This window comes from Cornus florida, unplaced genomic scaffold (assembly GCF_030987335.1).
Source record: "Cornus florida cultivar Cherokee Brave unplaced genomic scaffold, ASM3098733v1 CherokeeBrave_3.0.0_Hap2_Chr07, whole genome shotgun sequence".
NCBI lineage: Eukaryota > Viridiplantae > Streptophyta > Magnoliopsida > Cornales > Cornaceae > Cornus > Cornus florida.
This window is the reverse complement of record NW_026775577.1, coordinates 22,331,795-22,350,703: the sequence shown is the minus strand read 5'-3', so window position 1 is coordinate 22,350,703 and position 18,909 is coordinate 22,331,795. Positions and strand designations below refer to the sequence as shown.

The following is an 18,909-nucleotide window of genomic DNA, read 5'->3' as shown; positions in this document are numbered from 1 at the left end:
AAAATAGAGATCGTTAGAATTAGCAAATTAATAGTCACCCTCATTCAATCTTATCTAAACTCAAGCAACTGCAAGAAATGGTCTAATGATTCCAACCTTCTGATCAAATGATTGGAGATCCATTTTATCAATAAACAATCCAGAATCAGAATCTTCTCTAAGTACCAATTTATACAACTAAATCGAGAATGTAACACCTTATACAATACCATTAAATTAAATATATATATATATATAAATTAATTTGTAAAGCATTACACTATGATTGGACTTGGTCGAAATGAACCCTCAATATTTAGAGATATGAATCAAATTGAGTACTAATGGTGAAGGACGGACCATTGAATTTGGATTTTCATGTCATATCTCTCTCTCTCTCTTACACACACACACACAAACTAAAAATACAAACAAAATAGTGTTTCCCCACCATCATTTTGGTGTGTGAGTATCTCTATCTGGAAAACCAAGCCTGTCACGTGGCAATACATGAAAGCAATGGCATTAGCTAAAATCAACCAATGCAAAAAGACCTTATCCTATCCCTTATCTTACTCAAACCAAAACCACCAGAATAATTTGTCCATCCTCACCACACAAACCATTCACTACTATACTATACCATACTAGTTTGCAACAAAGTGTAGCATTGAGAGTGTGTGTGTGATAGACAAAAACAATGGCGAATTCACTGCAAGCAGCGGCTACGCTCATGCAACCGGCCATGGTCGGCCGGAGCAGCCTGCAGCTACGGTCCTCTCAGAGTGTTTCCAAGGCCTTCGGCTTGGACACGGCTGGTGCCAGGCTGACTTGCTCTCTGCAGTCCGATCTCAAGGACCTGTCTCAGAAGTGTGCCGATGCTGCCAAAGTTGCGGGCTTTGCTCTCGCCACTTCTGCCCTCCTTGTCTCGGTATGTCACCTTATTCATTTCTCTTGTTGCTCGCTCTGTGTGGTTCAGTTTTCTGATAATAGTTTCGTTTTAACTATATAATTAAGAACTGAAAACGTGAAAACAGTTCAAAAATACGTTCTAATTTCATTTTGTTGAAAGCTGTTATCTCGGAACCGAATTTAGCAAACCTAATTTTAGAGAACAATTGTCGTAGTTCTCTTAAAATATCTCTAAATTGGACTCTTTAAACACTACTTCGAGAGAAAATTTTCATAAAAATATCAACCAAACAAATTATCGAACTGTATTTTTTGTCAAAAAAGTGAATCGTGTAATCTTAATGACGTCTCGCACCTTGTTAGGATCACCTCCTGTACAATGGACGGTCTGGTGCAAGGGAGGGTAAAGATTACCCTACTTGGGGTGTGATCCCCACATGTAGAGTGGATCCCTCATGTGGAATGATCTCCGTCCACTCTTTCCTGTGTACCGAACTGTCCAATATGGGAGGAGATCGGGTTCTTATCAGGACACCATCTCAATATTATGGTTTTGATCTTATTTACAGTATTTGTGTTTGTTTTCAATTGTGGATGATGTCTTGGTTTTGCAGGGAGCCAGTGCTGAAGGAGTTCCAAAAAGGCTGACCTATGATGAAATCCAGAGCAAGACATACCTAGAAGTAAAAGGAAGTGGAACTGCTAACCAGTGCCCAACCATTGAAGGTGGAGTTGACAAATTTGCATTCAAACCCGGAAAATACAACATGAAGAAGTTCTGCTTGGAACCCACATCTTTTACGGTTAAGGCCGAGGGTGTGAGCAAGAATTCCGCACCTGAGTTCCAAAAAACCAAGCTCATGACACGCTTGACCTACACACTTGATGAGATCGAGGGTCCCTTCGATGTATCTCCAGATGGCACAGTCAAGTTCGAGGAGAAAGATGGAATTGACTACGCCGCTGTCACTGTTCAGCTGCCTGGTGGTGAGCGCGTGCCCTTCCTCTTCACCATCAAGCAGCTGGTGGCGTCTGGCAAGCCAGAGAGCTTTGGGGGAGAGTATCTTGTACCATCATACCGGGGTTCATCTTTCTTGGACCCAAAGGGTAGGGGTGGTTCTACTGGTTATGACAACGCGGTTGCACTACCGGCTGGAGGAAGAGGAGACGAGGAGGAACTTGTTAAGGAGAATATAAAGAACACTGCATCATCGACAGGGAAAATCACTCTAAGCGTTACCGGTAGCAAGCCTGACAGTGGAGAAATAATCGGAGTATTCGAGAGCATTCAGCCTTCTGATACTGATTTGGGAGCAAAGACTCCAAAGGATGTAAAGATCCAAGGTATCTGGTATGCTCAACTTGAGTGATTGGGCATTTATCAGCATTGATGTACTTATTCTTGGTTTAGATTTTGTTATAAGTTTAAGTCATCGTGGTGAACTTTCCTGTAATCCTATGGGAGAAGCAGCAAGACTACTATCTTGCTTGTATATCGTCATGGCTTCTAATGATAATGTTTTTGAGCTTTTTCAACTCTGTTTTATGTTGACAATGAATGATAGGAGTTAGAGCTGAAGATCACTATTAAATATCATCAATTTGCAAAATTGAAGCTAAACCTCAAATTGGTTGGGGCTCTTCATATCAAGGTTCCGTATCACTGACATTGAGGTGGATCATGAGGAGATCCATGGGTAGTAGGATAGTTGAACGGTTTGAATGATTATGAAATGCATGAAATATCAATTAATATATTATTTCGGAAAATGAAATCATACAGAATTCAAAGGAGAAAAAAAGAAATTATTTAACTTTCTCAACTGGTCTGCTACAAAAACAAAATTAACTATAATGTGGATTAAATTGTTGAGGGAAATCTTACTGAGGACATAGTCTCTCTTGGACAACTTGCCATGTCCGGATATCAGAACCGTCAGTTTATCTTTCGCTGGAACTTCTTGAAATCTTGCATACCTTCATGTACAATATGTGAAAACTTACATAATCTTGCGGAAGCTCTCCAAGGTCCAACGACAGGAAAATCCGAGTTTACTACTGCGACACCACATGTCTTTTGGCTCTGGCTTCAGCTACTGCTCCATGACAATAAAACTTCTCACCCCATTTGAGTCTAAGATGTTCTTCCGGCTCACTCATGCTGACATCTCACAAAGGATACAACCAGCAGCTGGGTTCTCCTGAACAGCATGTCAGGGATGATCTTTCTCAGTTTCTCATGTCTTCCAATTTTACTTGATCTTCCTCTTTTTTGCACTTCCCCCGTAAACTAGATCTAGAGATCACCAAAAATCTTGACAGGAACAAAACCCATCCCTGAAATGGTGAAACCTCAGAGAATCTCTAACAATAATCTCCACGCCAACAATCTTGGCCATATACTTGATTGCGTTATGACAATCTCCACAAATTCTTAAGTTCTTAAAAACCCGAACTGATGACTTGCCACTCAAATGAAGTAACCCGAAAGCAACAGCAAGCTTCTCACTGTGATTGCACAAATTATCCTCTTTCTCTTCTTGATCCACGTCTTGCAGAACAAATTCAGTGTTAGGCTTATATCCTGCTAATCTCATCTTCTCACCCAACTCATCCAAAAATCTGTAAATCTCATTGCTCTGGTCATTACTCTTATCACCGACAACAAAAGTGTGCACTTTATTTCTCACCTCCACCCAACTACAACCTGGCAATTTTGTGATTCCTCTCTCTCTCATCATTTTCCTGGTTCCTGAGGCCTCTCCCCATAATTTGGCAGTAACAAGAATATTGGATAACAATACATAGTTTCCAGGGTTGTCTGGTTCAATCTCAAACAACCGGTTTGCAGCAATTCGTCCCAAATCTACATTCTTATAAACTCTACATGCACCAAGCAAGGCTCCCCAAGCACCAGCCGTTGGTTCTATTGGCATTTCTTGGATGAACCGATATGCCTCTTCTAGGCGACCAGCGCGGCTGAGTACATCAACCATGCACGAATAATGCTGAGCATCAGGTTCAATGAAATGATCCCTACTCATCGAGTGAAATACTGAGAGGCCTTCATCAACGAGCCGTGAATGGCTACAACCTGATAAAACACCAGTAAAAGTCGTGGAATTGGGTTTGGTTCCTGAGTTTAACATTTTGTAGAAGAGTGACAAGGCTTCGTCACCATTCCCATGCATTGAATTCGCAACGATCATTGTGTTCCAAGCAACAGTATCCCTTTTGGGTATCATTTTGAAAACCCTACGTGCTAGTTCCAAGACACCACATTTAGCATACATCAAAACCAGAGCAGTAGTGGCTGTTATGTCCTCATAAATCCAATGCCTAAAGATATACCCATGAATCTCCCTGCCACCCCTCAAGCTCTCTAAATTCGTGCAAGCAGGCAAGACACTAGTGATCGTGATTTGGTTGGGTTTGAATCCCGAATCTTGCATTTGGCAAAGTATCTCCAGCGCCTGTTTGGTCCGCCCATTTTGCATACACCCACCAATCACAGCATTCCAAGAAGCATAATTCAACCTGACCCCTTCAGTTTTCATTCTGTTGAATAAAGAAAGGGCCTTCTCACATTCTCCATTTGAAAAATGTGCTGTTACGATTGCATTCCAAGACACGATGTCCCGTTGAGACATGCTATCGAACACCAATTGAGCTTGCTTGATGCTTAAACAACTAGCATACATGTTCACAAGTGCACTACTGACATACACATTCTCTTCCAGTCCGTTCCTTACAACAAAACCATGGAGCTCTCTCCCAGAACTCAAATCTTTTAATTCTGAACAGGCAGGAAGAATGGAGGACAGGGTCACTGAGTTTGGTCTCACCCCATTCAATCCCATCTCGCGCAACAATCGAAGAGCCTCCCTCGGACGGCCACAGTTGATGTAACAAGAAGCAATGGAAGTCCAAGAAATCACATCTTTTACCCACAAATTATCAAAAACTCTCCTTGCACCTTCAGAGAATCTACATTTCCCAAACATATCAATCAGTGCATTCCCAAGCAGAAGATCTGAATGAAACCCAAATCGAATTGCATCTTCATGAATCTCTTTTGCCTTGTTGACATCTGCCGAAGTAGCACATGCCTTGACAACAGACAAAAGTACCAACTTATCAAGTGGGATGTTTTGTTTCCGCAATTCCTCGTAAAGTTGTATAGCTTCCTTTGGGAAACCATGTTTTGTGTATGCAGAAATTAAGACTGTACATGAACGCAAATCTGGTTCAGGAATTTTATCAAACAGTTGGCGGGCACGCCATAAATCCCCAGAGCTTGAATATATCTTAATGAATTTGAGACTCAGATGAGGGGGAAGGTTAGTGGGTATTTTTGAAAGCATGTGATTTTCAGATCTCTAATTTTCACAAAGAAGATGGTTGCACAGAAAGGAAAAAAAAAACACTGAAATAACAAGGTTTTCTTTAGGTTTCTTAAGGAATAACAGTCCTTTTGGCAGCTCAGAAACAGCAGAGTTAGAAGGGAAAAAAAAGGTAATGTTAAATGTTTCTATAAAATAATTGTACAAAGATAGGTTGTGTGGATGCTTCTGCTTCTAAGGTGTCAAAACAATGAAATGAAAGTAGCATTGAAGATGTTGGATCGGTATCTGCAAACCCTTTCCTTTTCTTACCAACCAAACGGAGCAGGAGGTTTTTGAGGGAGACCACAGAGAGCACTATTCTTTTTAACGGTTTTAACGGTTTTAACGGTATCCGTCTTACATAAAATTTTGAGGGAACTTATGTGTGCATGAGGAATGTATTACATTCCATGGTTATTTACGGTGGATTCTAGGTAGGTGGCTCTCCATTTTTTTTTTTTTTTTGGGTCAGTTGTAGGTGGTTGTAATTTGTCCTTCATTGGATCCGAGTAAAAAAAATCATTGGATATAAATAGGTGGGTATGCAACGGTACCCAACAACTTAAACTTTTTGGTAAATGGTTAAGTGTTCAACCGTTATAGTTGGTATCATAGTCAAATCCAGTTTTTGATTCGGTGTCACGCCAAGCACCAGACCCAAAAAGCGTCCGGGTGAGCCATTCCAAGGTAGGTAAGGTGGCCCGACTGCAACGATTCCACATCGGATACACTGTGCACAAACAATATAGGAAGAATGCACAAAATCCCATCCCACAGGAGATAAATAGGATTTCCCATCGGATACACTACACACAAACAATATAGGAAGAATGGGAAAAATTGTCTCACTGGAGGGTGTCCATTGCTGACATGGAGGCTAGTAAATGGGTGACATGGCAAAGGTAAAAATGGTATTTACACTTTTTATGTATGTGTATAATTTGTACCTATATATCTGTACCTATGTATCTGTACATTGTCTTCCACTTCCTCGCTGCCCACCGCCGCGCCGACCTCCGCCGCACCATCCTCACAACCTTCCCTTACCTCACCTTCCGCCTCTACCACTTTGACACCAACCTCGTCCACGACAAGATCTCCGCCTCCATCCGCCGCGCACTCGACCAACCCCTCAACTACGCCCACATTCGTGATCTTCTTCACACAGATACATATATCCTCTGTTGACCTTAAAGATTACATCCAAAGACAATCTAGAAGTTTTGATGATAACAAACCATTAATAGTGTTTAAGGACTAATGTTTACATTGTGTGTTATAGATTATTCACATTCAAATGATGACCTCAATGAAGCACGAAAGATCATTCCAAGTATTCCATTACTCAAGATCACATCTATGGAAAGCAAATGAGACAAAGAAGACATGAAGTTGCAAAGAAACAAATGCAAAGTTCATCCAAAGATAGCTTGAACTACAACGAGCAAAAAAGCAACTTAAAGAAAGGAAGAAAACAAGTTTACCTGAAAGCCTACACGATCATGGATAAAGCGAGAAGAAAGGGATAGATAGGATGGTGAGTGTTTAAGATTCAATGTCAAAGTATTTATGAATCCATTTGAGACTCATCTCTATAAGACCATGCATATCATATTATCATTCATATGCTCTTATATCCATTAGTAATAGACTATGTACTTCATTCATATATAATTGCACATGAAGTCATTGCTAAAGAGTGAGTTAGTTTAAGCTTGCATAAGCTTTGAAAAAACTCATCACTTGTGCCAAGAATGCTAAAACCATGCACATCAATCATATAATTCATATTGGCCAACAATTAAGGTACGAGAAGCCTTCATTACCATGAGTTAATAACGGACATTAGGACCCCAGAATGCGCGTCATGAAAAACTGTGTTTTTGGCTAAGTGTGAAAAATGGATTTTTGAAATAATGATTATTTCAAAATAATTTTTCCTAGTAATAACTCTTTATACTTCAACTAGCCAAAACTGATTTTATCATAATTTTTGACCAAGTCTACATTGGTCTACATAAGGATTCATTTTTACCAAAACTGTCGGAAATCCAAATTTGTACTAAAACTGAATTTCTACATTTTGATTTAGTTGGATTTCAATTTTCTAGTATTTTTTATTGAATCCAAATAGGGGGTACTTCCTTATTTATATTGTAAACTTAAAGTAAATGGACATTTACTTAAATGTTTTCAATGAAAATAAGGTATGTGCAGATGTCCTGTAAAAAAACTGTCTCATTTATTAAACTTAGAACAAAATTTCTGAAGCTGCAGTTTCATTTCAGCAGACCAAAATGCATAGGAAAATCATCCGGATGACTGGTCTGGACAGTGGTTATGCAACAAGGACTCAAGCTATTTCGGTCGACCGAAACAAAAGCATAACCCATTTCGGCCTACCGAAATAAAAAGGTGAAAGGCAGCCTCAAGTCATTTCGGATGACCGAAACAAAATGATGATTCATTTCGTTCGACCGACTTAGCGCAGATTCAAATCTGAATGGCTATTTTGCCTTGAAACCCGTGCACAACAGCTATATTTTGAATTAGCTGCATCAAACTCTGTAAATAAAGTTGGGGACTTTGGGATTTAATGTTGCTATCATAAAGAAACATCATATAGCATCCAAAAAGTTTTTGTTCTTATGTTCATATATCCCATATCATTAGAAGAGTACTGAGCTTCATTGTATTAATATATATACTCTAGAGTTAGCTAAACTTTGTACATCAAATCTGTGAAAGATTACTTTGTACTGAAAATCTGTTCTTCAATTTGTAAGGGCTGGTGTCGCCCAAGGAAGAAGAAGCAAGCTAGCTTCATATTTGTAAGGATTGGTGTGACCCAAAGGAAGACTAAGAGAGGTTGTCTCTTAGCAAAATGAAGCAAGGAGTTGCTTTATATAAATGTTTGCTCTCCACCCATAAGGAGGTGCTATAGTGGATTGGGAAGTCTCAAGAGGAGTCTTGAGTCGAGGAGTAAGAGTTTTCGAACCTCGCTAAAATCGCCGTGTGAATGTTTGCAATCTCTCTTCCCTTATCTCCTTTACATTTATGCTATTAATTGCTTATGTCCATATCTTGATTATTGCATAATTGTTAGAAGGTGTTTAGTAGAATTTGCAAACCTAAAAATTGGCCATTGTTTGCCATAAACTCTATTCACCCCCCTCTAGAGTCAATACTTGGGTAACAATTGGTATCAGAGCCTAACTCTAATTAAAAAGACTTAACCGTCTTAGAGTACGATCATGGCTAACAATGGCATATTCACACACCTAGAAGGACAATGTATTGATAGACCTCCAATTTTTTATGGAACCAACTATAACTATTAGAAAGTATAATGATAGACTTTCTTCAATCCATAAACGATAGAATTTGGCTTGCCATAGTTAATGGATCATTCATTCCCATGAAAGAAGTAGAAAAGACAATGGTTCCTAAAAGGGAGAAAGAATATGATGCAAATGACTATAGATTATTTCAATGTAATACTAAAGTCATAAATAATCTTTATTGTGCATTGAACAAAAATGAGTTCAATAGAATTGCAAATTGTAAAACGGAAAAAGAAATTTGGGACTCACTTGAGATATTCCATGGTAGTACTTGTAATATCAATGAAAATGAATCTTATAACATAAATGGCAATAGTTCAAATAATGAGATAAATTTTATCTCTACTAACATTACTAATCATGTGAATGATCTTATTAGAACTTACTCATCTTCTTATAATGAAGAAAATGAAGCAATTCAAAGGAAGTGTGAAACTTTCCAAGCTTCTAATAAAGAAGCAAATGACATCAAAGATATGGTTGATCATCTTAAAGATATTGCTCTTTGTCTCATGGCCAACAAAGATGAGGTAAACTCCAACCATGATTCTTTTGATTTAAATGCTTCCTATAATGAGTTAGTTGATGAGCATAATGACTTGCATGATGCATTTAAAGAGTTGCATAGTGTATTAGAAAAAATGCTTATGAAATGTGATTATTTGAAAAAGGAAAATCATGATCTCTCTCAAGGATAAGAAAAAGTTCAAATGGAAAATGATTTTTTAAAAAATAAAATTCATTATCTTGAGCAAGAATTAGAAAAGATGAATTTTAGCTCTACTAACATTACTAATCATGTGAATGATCTTGTTAGAACTAACTCATCTTCTTATAGTGAAGAAAATGAAGCAATTCAAAGAAAGTGTGAAACTTTCCAAACTTCTAGCAAAGAAGCAAATGACATCAAAGATATGGTTGATCATCTTAAAGATATTACTCTTTGTCTCATGGCTGACAAAGATGAGGTAAACTCCAACCATGATTCTTTTGATTTAAATGCTTCCTATAATGAGTTAGTTGATGAGCATAATGACTTGCATGATGCGTTTAAAGAGTTGCATGGTGTACTAGAAAAAATGCTTATGAAATGTGATTCTCTTAAAAAGGAAAATCATGATCTCTCTCAAGGATAAGAAAAAGTTCAAATGGAAAATGATTCTTTAAAAAATAAAATTCATTATCTTGAGCAAGAATTAGAAAAAATTTAAATTGAAAATGAGTCTTTGATAAAGGAAAATGATAATGTACTATCTAAAGAGTCACCATCAATTGTGCTTTCGAATATAATTCTTCAAAGGAAGTCATTGATGATCAAAATGACATCTTAGCAAAGTTAACCAAAGAAAAAGAGAACTTGAATACTATGCTTGGAAATCAAAGAAATGTTTCTTTCAAAAATGAAATAGGATATGAACCTAATATCAAAGATGCAAGTTTAATGAAAAAGAGAAAGTGCCCAAATGATTCCTTTGTCAAAAGTTCTTTTCATTACTCTAAATGCAATTATTGTAAAAGGTTGGGACATAAAATTTACAATTGTCCATTTAAAAAGAAGAAAAGGATCAAGAAGATTTGGGTTCCAAAAGGAACTTTTGTGCCATTGCCTAACACTTATGGACCCAAAAAAATTTGGGTACCAAACGAAGATTTCCTAAGTTTACCTTGTAGGGTTGTTTAAAGGAATCTTCATCATCCAAGGAGAAATGGTTTCTTGATAATGGTTGTTCAACATGTAATGTAAGAAATGTTCCAAATTCTTCACTCTCAAAGTAAATGAGCATTACAATTGGTATCAACTACAAAAGCATGGTAATTAGTGTACTTTATAGGAACTTTTTATTGCTCGACTCTTTTGGCGTGATAGAATCATTTATGATCATTAAATTGTTGCTAAATGAAAATAAATCACTAAGCTTTTGGTCATCACATATGAGGAGTTCTTGAATGAATTATACTAGACCAATAAAGACTATGATGATTTGCTATATATTGTGGATGTGTTATCTTTATACTCCAAGTACTCATTGTTTATGCAAATTTTTTTTTTTTTTTTTTGCATGGTTTATTGATTGAAAATATTTTTATTCATGCATTACATTTAAATGAGTTTTTTGAAATTGCATTTAATGAACAACACTTAGAAGTAGGTAAAATTGCTTTAAAAGTGTAAGTTTTGAGAATGAACTTACTTTCCAAATGAGATAACACTCTTTGAAAATAAAAGCCTTATTTTTGGAAAGAAAAGTCCTTAATTGTTTAATCTTTTGAGAATTTCAAAAAGAGACAACTTAATTTATTTTTGCCTACTAAGGAAAAATTTTGTTCTTCTTGTCAATTCTTAAATGTGATCATGGAAAATGCACATGGAATTACATTATAATCCATATATGAAATTATGTTTTCCACTCATTTATTATTCATTTCATATAGATTTATCGAGTTAAATGTAATCATAAACATATCCACTTATTTGATTGACAAATGAATTAGCATGCTAGAGACACTTAAATTGATGATTTAATTTGAATCATGTTAATTAAGGTGAGTACCACGTTTGTATTTTGTATTGAATTGGTTTTCAAATGGAATTTTATCATTGTGTGCTAACTCACAAGGACCCTAAAAGAATGGGGTACCAAAGACCGCCACTTGAGTATGCTTTGTAGATTCAAAATCTATTTCACTCAAGAACAATTTGATATACAATTATGAATGGTTAAAGCACATGAAGAGAAATCAAGTTATGAATTCTTCTCAATATCTAAAGGATGAAGGGTGCACTACATTGAGAAACCGTGCTAAAGCTAATGGAATTATTTGTTTCGGTAAATATCCCCTTCTTCATCGCAAATGTGCTTTTAGTTGATAAGCTTAAATGTGACTTAATAGTGCTATGTGATAAAGACTAGATTATAATTTCTATATCCAGTTATAACATAATTAATGTGGATGATGATCTTGATATAAATACTACTTGTTGTTAAAAATGTCTAAGGTATAAATTTTGATCATCTATATGAAGTAGTTTGTTACGACTCATTGTTGATCCTTAATGCTACTTCATTTAAAGTTATTCAAATCTATTAAAGTAGCATGTCTTGTATTATGTGACTTAAATATGTTAGCATGAATTTATTGTCAACAAAGACTAAATTTGTGAAAGATATTTAGAATTGCATTCCATTAAAGAAAGTCATCCAAAGAGGTTAAAAGCTACTAAATTTGAATTTATTCTAAGTAGTTATATGTAGAAAGTCATTCATGTGCCTTTGTGTCTTTAAATGTTTCATTTACATTCTTGACATCACTAGCACATAAAATGAAATCATTTAAACTTAAAGATAATTGGATTAAACCTAGAAAGTCAAGTTCTATTTCAATGAGGAAAATTTACTGGTTTTGTAATTCCTCCACAAACCGGTCGACTGAAACATAACTTCGGCCGACCAAAATAGCTATTTCGGCAGACCGAAACTCCAATTCGGCCGACCGAAATAAGCAAATCAAAATTACTTCAGGGATATAAACCGACCAAGCGATAGAGTCATCCAGTCAATCGATGTGTGTACAGCACCAGTACTTGAAGGGTTTTAAAATCTACATCATAGTATGCATTATGGATCATTATTGATAATCAAGCTAGAATGTGTTCTCACGAGTTCAACCAATAAAATGCCTTGTATATATATCTTTGTGCATATATGACTTCGATTAAAGTAATAAGAATGTTACATGTTTTGCATGAAATAAGTTTTTATCAAATGCATGACTTATTGACTTCATATTTAAAAAGTCTTTTGAAGAAAAATCACTCGGACTTGAAATGCAAAAATTTTAAATAACATGTTTAAAATTATTAATTGCCTTGTGCACTTTTAAAACAAGCTCTTAGCACTCATTTTGAATGGCTTTAGTGATTTTCTTATGAATGATAGTTTTTGACGTAATTGATATATATGTGTTTTCAAAACCATTAATGAAAATATGTTGATTGCACTTGTATACAATTCTTGAATCCACATTTATGATTTGTGTAAGGAAGTTTACCACTAGCATATAAAATGAATTGAAATTAGCATGATGAGTAAACTTGAATTCTTATAAGGAGGGAAACTCCTCAAGTGTTATTAAAATTAAATTTCATATATTTATTTGACACTTTAGTCTTGGGATTATATTATTCAAAGAACATGCACTTTGTTCTAATCTAGATGACTAATGAGATATCACAAGTACTAATTTATTTGATATATTCATTTTTAGCATTCTAGAACTTCATATGATATTTCTTGATCAATTCTTAAATAATGTGTCTAAAAGAGATAATTTGTTAATCCACATGAAGAGTCATGTAGCCAATCTCTCACCACATCTCTTAAAGAATATATTTTGGTATCAAGACATTAATCTGTACATTATTACTTTTTGTAATCTAGAACTTCATGAGATACCTTGACATCACATCTTGAGAAATATGAACAAGAGAAATATTGAGCTCATCCACATGTACAATCATGTAGCCAATTATTTTTAATCATATATGTCAAAGAAAAGATGCTTTTGCATTATTGGAAATTCATTACATATAAGTAGAATAGTAACACTACTTGCATATGGCTTGTACTTTACATGCCACATGTGACTTTTATCATTCAACTATATGCTTGTAAAAGATGATCTTTTGGTATAAAAAACTTAATTTATATGTCATTACTTTTAATGAGGTATATCAATTAAATGATATATGATGCAAATGAAAGCACACTCATATGGGGAGATTATTGATAATCTCTTATGAATGGTTATTACATGACTCGTTATGCTTAATTGACTTATTTTAGAAATTGTCAAACATGCTACAAAATGACTTGTTAATCCTCATATTTATACTCATGAGCTTTCATGACTTTGATTATTTTTCCCTCCTTCTTGAAAATATCAAATAAGAAAAATATATTAGGATTGAAGCACACTTAAATTCTTAGATTTGCCTTACAAGGTTTTTGCCTTTTAGTTTATTCTACTCTATGTTTCATTTTTATTTTTTTGTTACGATTTATTATGTATACTTTTGTCTAATTAAGTTTATATGCATACAAATGTCTAAAATTCATGAAGAATGTACAAGCATGCTGTATTATAACATCATGTTCATTAAATGCACTTTGATAGGGGGAACATTTTTCAAATGTTACTCCACTTACTTATGAACACATCAATGTTTTGTCATCATAAAAAAGGGGGAGATTGTTGACCTTAAGGATTCCATCCAAGGATAATCTAGAGGTTTTGATGATAACAAACCATTAACAATGTTTAAGGACTAATGTTTACATTGAGTGTTATAGATTGTTCATATTTAAATAATGACCTCAATGAAGCACGAAAGATCATTCCAAGTATTCCATTACTCAAGATCACATCTATGGAAAGCAAAGGAGACAAAGAAGACATGAAGTTACAAAGAAATAAATGCAAAGTCCATCCAAAGATAGCTTAGACTACAACGAGTAAGAAAGAAGCTCAAGGAAAGGAAGAAAGCAAGTCTACCTGAAAGCCTATACGATCATGAACAAAATGTGAAGAAAGGGGTAGATAGGATGGTGAATATTTAGGATTCAATGTCAAAGTATTTATGAATCTATTTGAAGCTCATCTCTATAGGACCATGCAAATCATATCATCATTCATATGCTCCTATATCCATTAGCAATAAACTATGCACTTCATTCATATATAATTGCACATAAAGTCATTGCTAAAAAGTGAGTTAGTTCAAGCTTACATAAGTTTCGAAAAAACTCATCACTTGTGCTAGAAATACTAAGACCATGCACATCAATCATATAATTCATATTAGTCAATAATTAAGGCATGAAAAACCTTCATTACCATGAGTTGGTAACGGACATTAGAACCCCAGAACGCGCGTCATGAAAAATTGTGTTTTTGGCTAAGTGTGAAAAATGGAATTTTGAAATAATAATTATTTCAAAATAATTTTTCCCGGTAATAACTTTTTATACTTCAACTAGCCTAAACTGATTTTATCAGAATTTTTGACCAAGTCTACATTGGTCTACATAAGGATTTATTTTTTACCAAAACTGTCAGAAATTCAAATTTGTACTAAAACTGAATTTCTACATTTTGATTTAGTTGGATTTCAATTTTCTAGTATTTTTTATTGAATCCAAATGGGGGTATTTCCTTATTTACAGTGTAAACTTAAAGTAAATGGACATATAAATACTGTAAAGATATTGTATGTGCATATATACTGTAGAAAAACTATCTCATCTGTTAAACTTAGAACAAAATTTCTAAAGCTGCAGTTTCATGTCTCATCTGTTAAACTTAGAACAAAATTTCTAAAACTGCAATTTCATTTCGGCAGACCGAAATGCATAGGCAAATCATTCAGGATGACCGGTCTGGACAGTGGCTATACAACAAGTACTTAAACTATTTCGGTCGACCAAAACAAAAGCATAACCCGTTTCGGACTACCGAAATAAAAAGGTGAAAGGCAACCTCAAGTCATTTCGGATGATCGAAACAAAATAATGATTCATTTCGGTTGACCGACTAAGCGCAGATTCAAATCCGAACAGCTATTTTGCCTTAAAACCTGTGCACAACAGCTATATTTTTGAATTAGTTGCATCAAACTCTATAAATAGAGCTGGGGACTTTGGGATTTAATGTTGCTACCATAGAGAAACATCATTCTTCGATTCTCGACTTAAAATCTTCTTTCTTAGTTACTATATATATTCTAAATCACTAGATCTTGGATCATATGTTCTTTTATATCTAATTATGTATATAATATGTTTAAATTCATGTGAGTTTTAGATTTTTTTTTTCTAGAAAGGAAATATTTTACAAATTGGTATCATTGGTTTTAAGTTAAAGAAAACCCTATATGGTGGGACCAAACGAGAATTAGGTCTCTGTTATTGATAAAAGTGTGTTGAATTTGTTGTTGTGTTGAATAGTTAGAGCGATTCTGAATTGTGAGGGAAAAGGAAATATTTTTCTACGTGTAATGTATATGTATATGTGTATGTGTATATATGTATCTGTCTGTATATATGTATCTGTGTGTCTGTGTGTATATGACGATGGAATAAAGGTAGAGAGAGAAAGAAGAGCAAGGACGATACCGGATTCCTGAGAAAGAGAATGGATGGTGGTGGAAGAGGACTGGTGGTGAGGATGGTTTTGGTATATTGTATTCGTATATGGTAAGTATGTATATTGTTTGTAATATTCGTACATGGTAAAAAAAGTAAGCTTTAAAAGTTACGGCTGACTTGGCACTTCGTCATTGCTGACAAGGCAATGAAATCGCAAAGTAGACTCACGTGGCTTCATCTTAACCATTGGATCTTCAATGGACCATCTCCGGTGAAAGGTGTCCTGGAGGCGATGTGCGCCCAGGAAGAATGCACAAAACCCAACCCATAGGAGAGAAATGGGATTTCCTAAATGTCTATTTCCTTTTTTTCTTTTTTTTATTTATTTATTAGTAAATGTGCAATTTTCTAAAAATATTTGAGAGGTTTTAAACTCTTTTTAATTTTTTTTTTATATAGAACATTATTTTTGTTATACTTTGTAGTTCTTTTTTTCTCTTGTTATATTATTTTATTTTTTATTAGGCAAAAATTCACACATTTTTCACAAAATTTCCACTACGAGCTTGAACATTTACCTCTTTTTGAAGGAGAAGTTGTTTGTTATTGTATTGGGCATTAACCCATTGATATATATATATATTTTGAATGGTTGACCCATTGATATTTTTGTTATAATTAAAAGACTTTTTTTTTAATAGTTATTTTAGATAGGATACAAATTTATATTTCTTAGTTCCATAAATAGTATCCATAACTAAAAATCAATTTTTTTGTTTTTTTTTTTTTTTGTTTTGGTTTTTATTAAGATTTGAACTTTAACATCTTATTTGAAAATACATAAACGAACATTTTAAAAATAGCTGTCACACTTACTACTAATCTTATTATGGGTAAAGTACAATAAACCCTGAACTTTATTCTTTCTTCCAAAAAAAAACCCTGAACTATTTTTTTTTTAAGAAAACTCCCTAAACTATTTAGATTTTTGCAAAAAAAAAAAAAACAGATGACACCATTCCGGTCAGTGTTTGGCCATAAAGTAGTCACTATAAATTAAAATGGCAATTCTACCTTTACTATTACTGTACTGATAACAATACAATAAAACCCCCAACTATGCCCAATCGAACCATCAACCCTAATGGAAATCACAATCGCTCTCTATGCTCTGCAACCTTCTGTGATTAACATGAGAAAACGAAGGGGTTAATTTTATTTGTTTCACAAACCAAATCGAAGGTTTGTTGAATCTATGTCGTCGAGATGAAGCTAAGTGTTGATTACAACATTTTCTGTTAGTTTGTCGAAGCTCTATCTCTGTTCATAGGAATCTTCGGAACTGTTGCTACAATTGGGTCTCGGCGTCTCGTTGATTTTGTCACTGCAGTTGGCCGTTAAGAGCTCAAGTTTCTCATAAGTGTGGTTGCTAGAAAGAGAGACTTTCACCGTTTTACCATTGTCACCGGAGTTCTGTCTCTACAACTTCGCTAGAACTCGTGGGTCTATGAAGGTGAAGCTGGCCGGACTGATATTCACGATGAACATGCTTCCTGGTCTCGATGATAAGTCTCATCAGTTTTTGCTGGTCTGATTCAGTGTAGGAGTTCCTGCTACTGATGGGTCTTTAATGATATTCCGGCTATGGGTAGTTGCCGTCCTCATCGCCGTTGAAGACTCATTGTTTTTATTTTTTCAACTGAGGGTGCTTGGAAATAGCATAAGCAAAGTTGAAACACCTCTCCCCCGCATGCCTTTAGCACCAAGAGATGAAGCAATGAAGCTACTGTTGCAACTGTTGGGTTTTATATGTCCTGCATTGCAAATTCTTATTTGGATTATAGTGACACATGTTCCTGACATATCTAAAATATTTATGATTTATATAATTGGTGAATTCAATGTATTATGTTTCGATTCATTATGGAATTGATAGTGTCCACTTGATTACAAGAGATATTTATATATGTATGTGATGACGATCAATACATGAATATAAATAATAATCATAAATTGTTTATAGTCAGTAATTATGGATGGACCCTGATAGGGAAAAATAAACTAATCTATCTTGACCTAACGATAGAGGCAACTAAGTGTTGACCAGATGCCAAATCTCTTCTACTTTGGAAAGATAATATTTTGTTATCAAGGATAACGATTTCCATTGGATAAATTCTATGATAATGACAAATTTTATCAAGGATAAGATTTCCATGAAATAAGTTCCATGGGATAAGGATTATGATATTCCCTTATCAAGAATAAGGGAAGTGACGATAAATAGGAAGACGACTCGGGAATAAGGTACGACGAAAAAACTATTATTAAATCCCTACCTTCTTTTTAGACCTTCAATAACTAACTTGATCATCGGATAGCTCTTGGCAGGCACCATACTACTGCTGTCAATGTTCATCGATCTTCTCCTCTCTTCCTTGCAGGAAAGCGGTGTCGTATCGGACTGCGTGAATTTCACCTTCAACAGTTGGCGCCGTCTGTGGGAACGACGATTCCCTTAAATCAATTAATTACTCAATTAGGTATATACGTTTGCGGTCCGGTATGGTTATCGAAGGAACACCGTCGCAGGGATCTAGTCAAAGGGTAGAGTCGGGTGAAAACCTAGACGTCCTAAACGACCAGACACGGCTTACAGAGTTGGAACTGCAGGTCCAAACTTTGAGTCAGGGTATGGACCAGTTGATCTAGCAAAATGCAGCGCTCCTGCAACATTTTGTTCCACTGGTTCAACAAAACTTGCCACGACAAGATCTCTCAAGTCCAAACGGAGGTAATGGGAATCTTGAAGAGCAGGATAATCATCCTCCCCAAAATGAGACCGAAGTGGAACAAAGCCAGGTGGGAAACCGATACAGAGAGGTGGTCTACCCATCTCTCCTACGGAGTTCCCGACCTTATGAAGGCACAACTTTTTGTCTTAAGGAAAAGACAAAGAAAGTTACCTATTTCAACCTGCAGATCGAGGTTCTCAAGGGGAAAATGGAAGATGTAATGCAGGCTATGAAAGGGAAAGGTCCTGTCACCATAGATGACCTGGTACAAAGGACCAACTTGCCGCTCAGCCCCGCCGTTACGAAATGTCCATTGCCTAGCAAGTTCAGGATGCCCTCATTCGAAAGC

General features: G+C 35.4%; 2 protein-coding genes across 2 annotated transcripts; one reads left to right on the top strand and one right to left on the bottom strand.

The window, feature by feature from the left end:
* Positions 1-600: 600 nt before the first annotated feature.
* On the top strand, positions 601-2,427 carry LOC132266789 (oxygen-evolving enhancer protein 1, chloroplastic). Its single transcript, XM_059767769.1, has 2 exons — positions 601-910; positions 1,506-2,427. Exons 1-2 carry the CDS (start codon positions 680-682, stop codon positions 2,259-2,261), a joined length of 987 nt encoding a protein of 328 aa, XP_059623752.1. The 5' UTR covers positions 601-679; the 3' UTR covers positions 2,262-2,427.
* A 198-nt stretch (positions 2,428-2,625) lies between these two features.
* On the bottom strand, positions 2,626-5,611 carry LOC132266788 (pentatricopeptide repeat-containing protein At1g20230-like). The gene has a single exon (XM_059767768.1). The coding sequence runs from the start codon at positions 5,253-5,255 to the stop codon at positions 3,195-3,197; it is 2,061 nt and encodes a 686-aa protein (XP_059623751.1). The 5' UTR covers positions 5,256-5,611; the 3' UTR covers positions 2,626-3,194.
* Between the last annotated feature and the right edge of the window lie 13,298 nt (positions 5,612-18,909).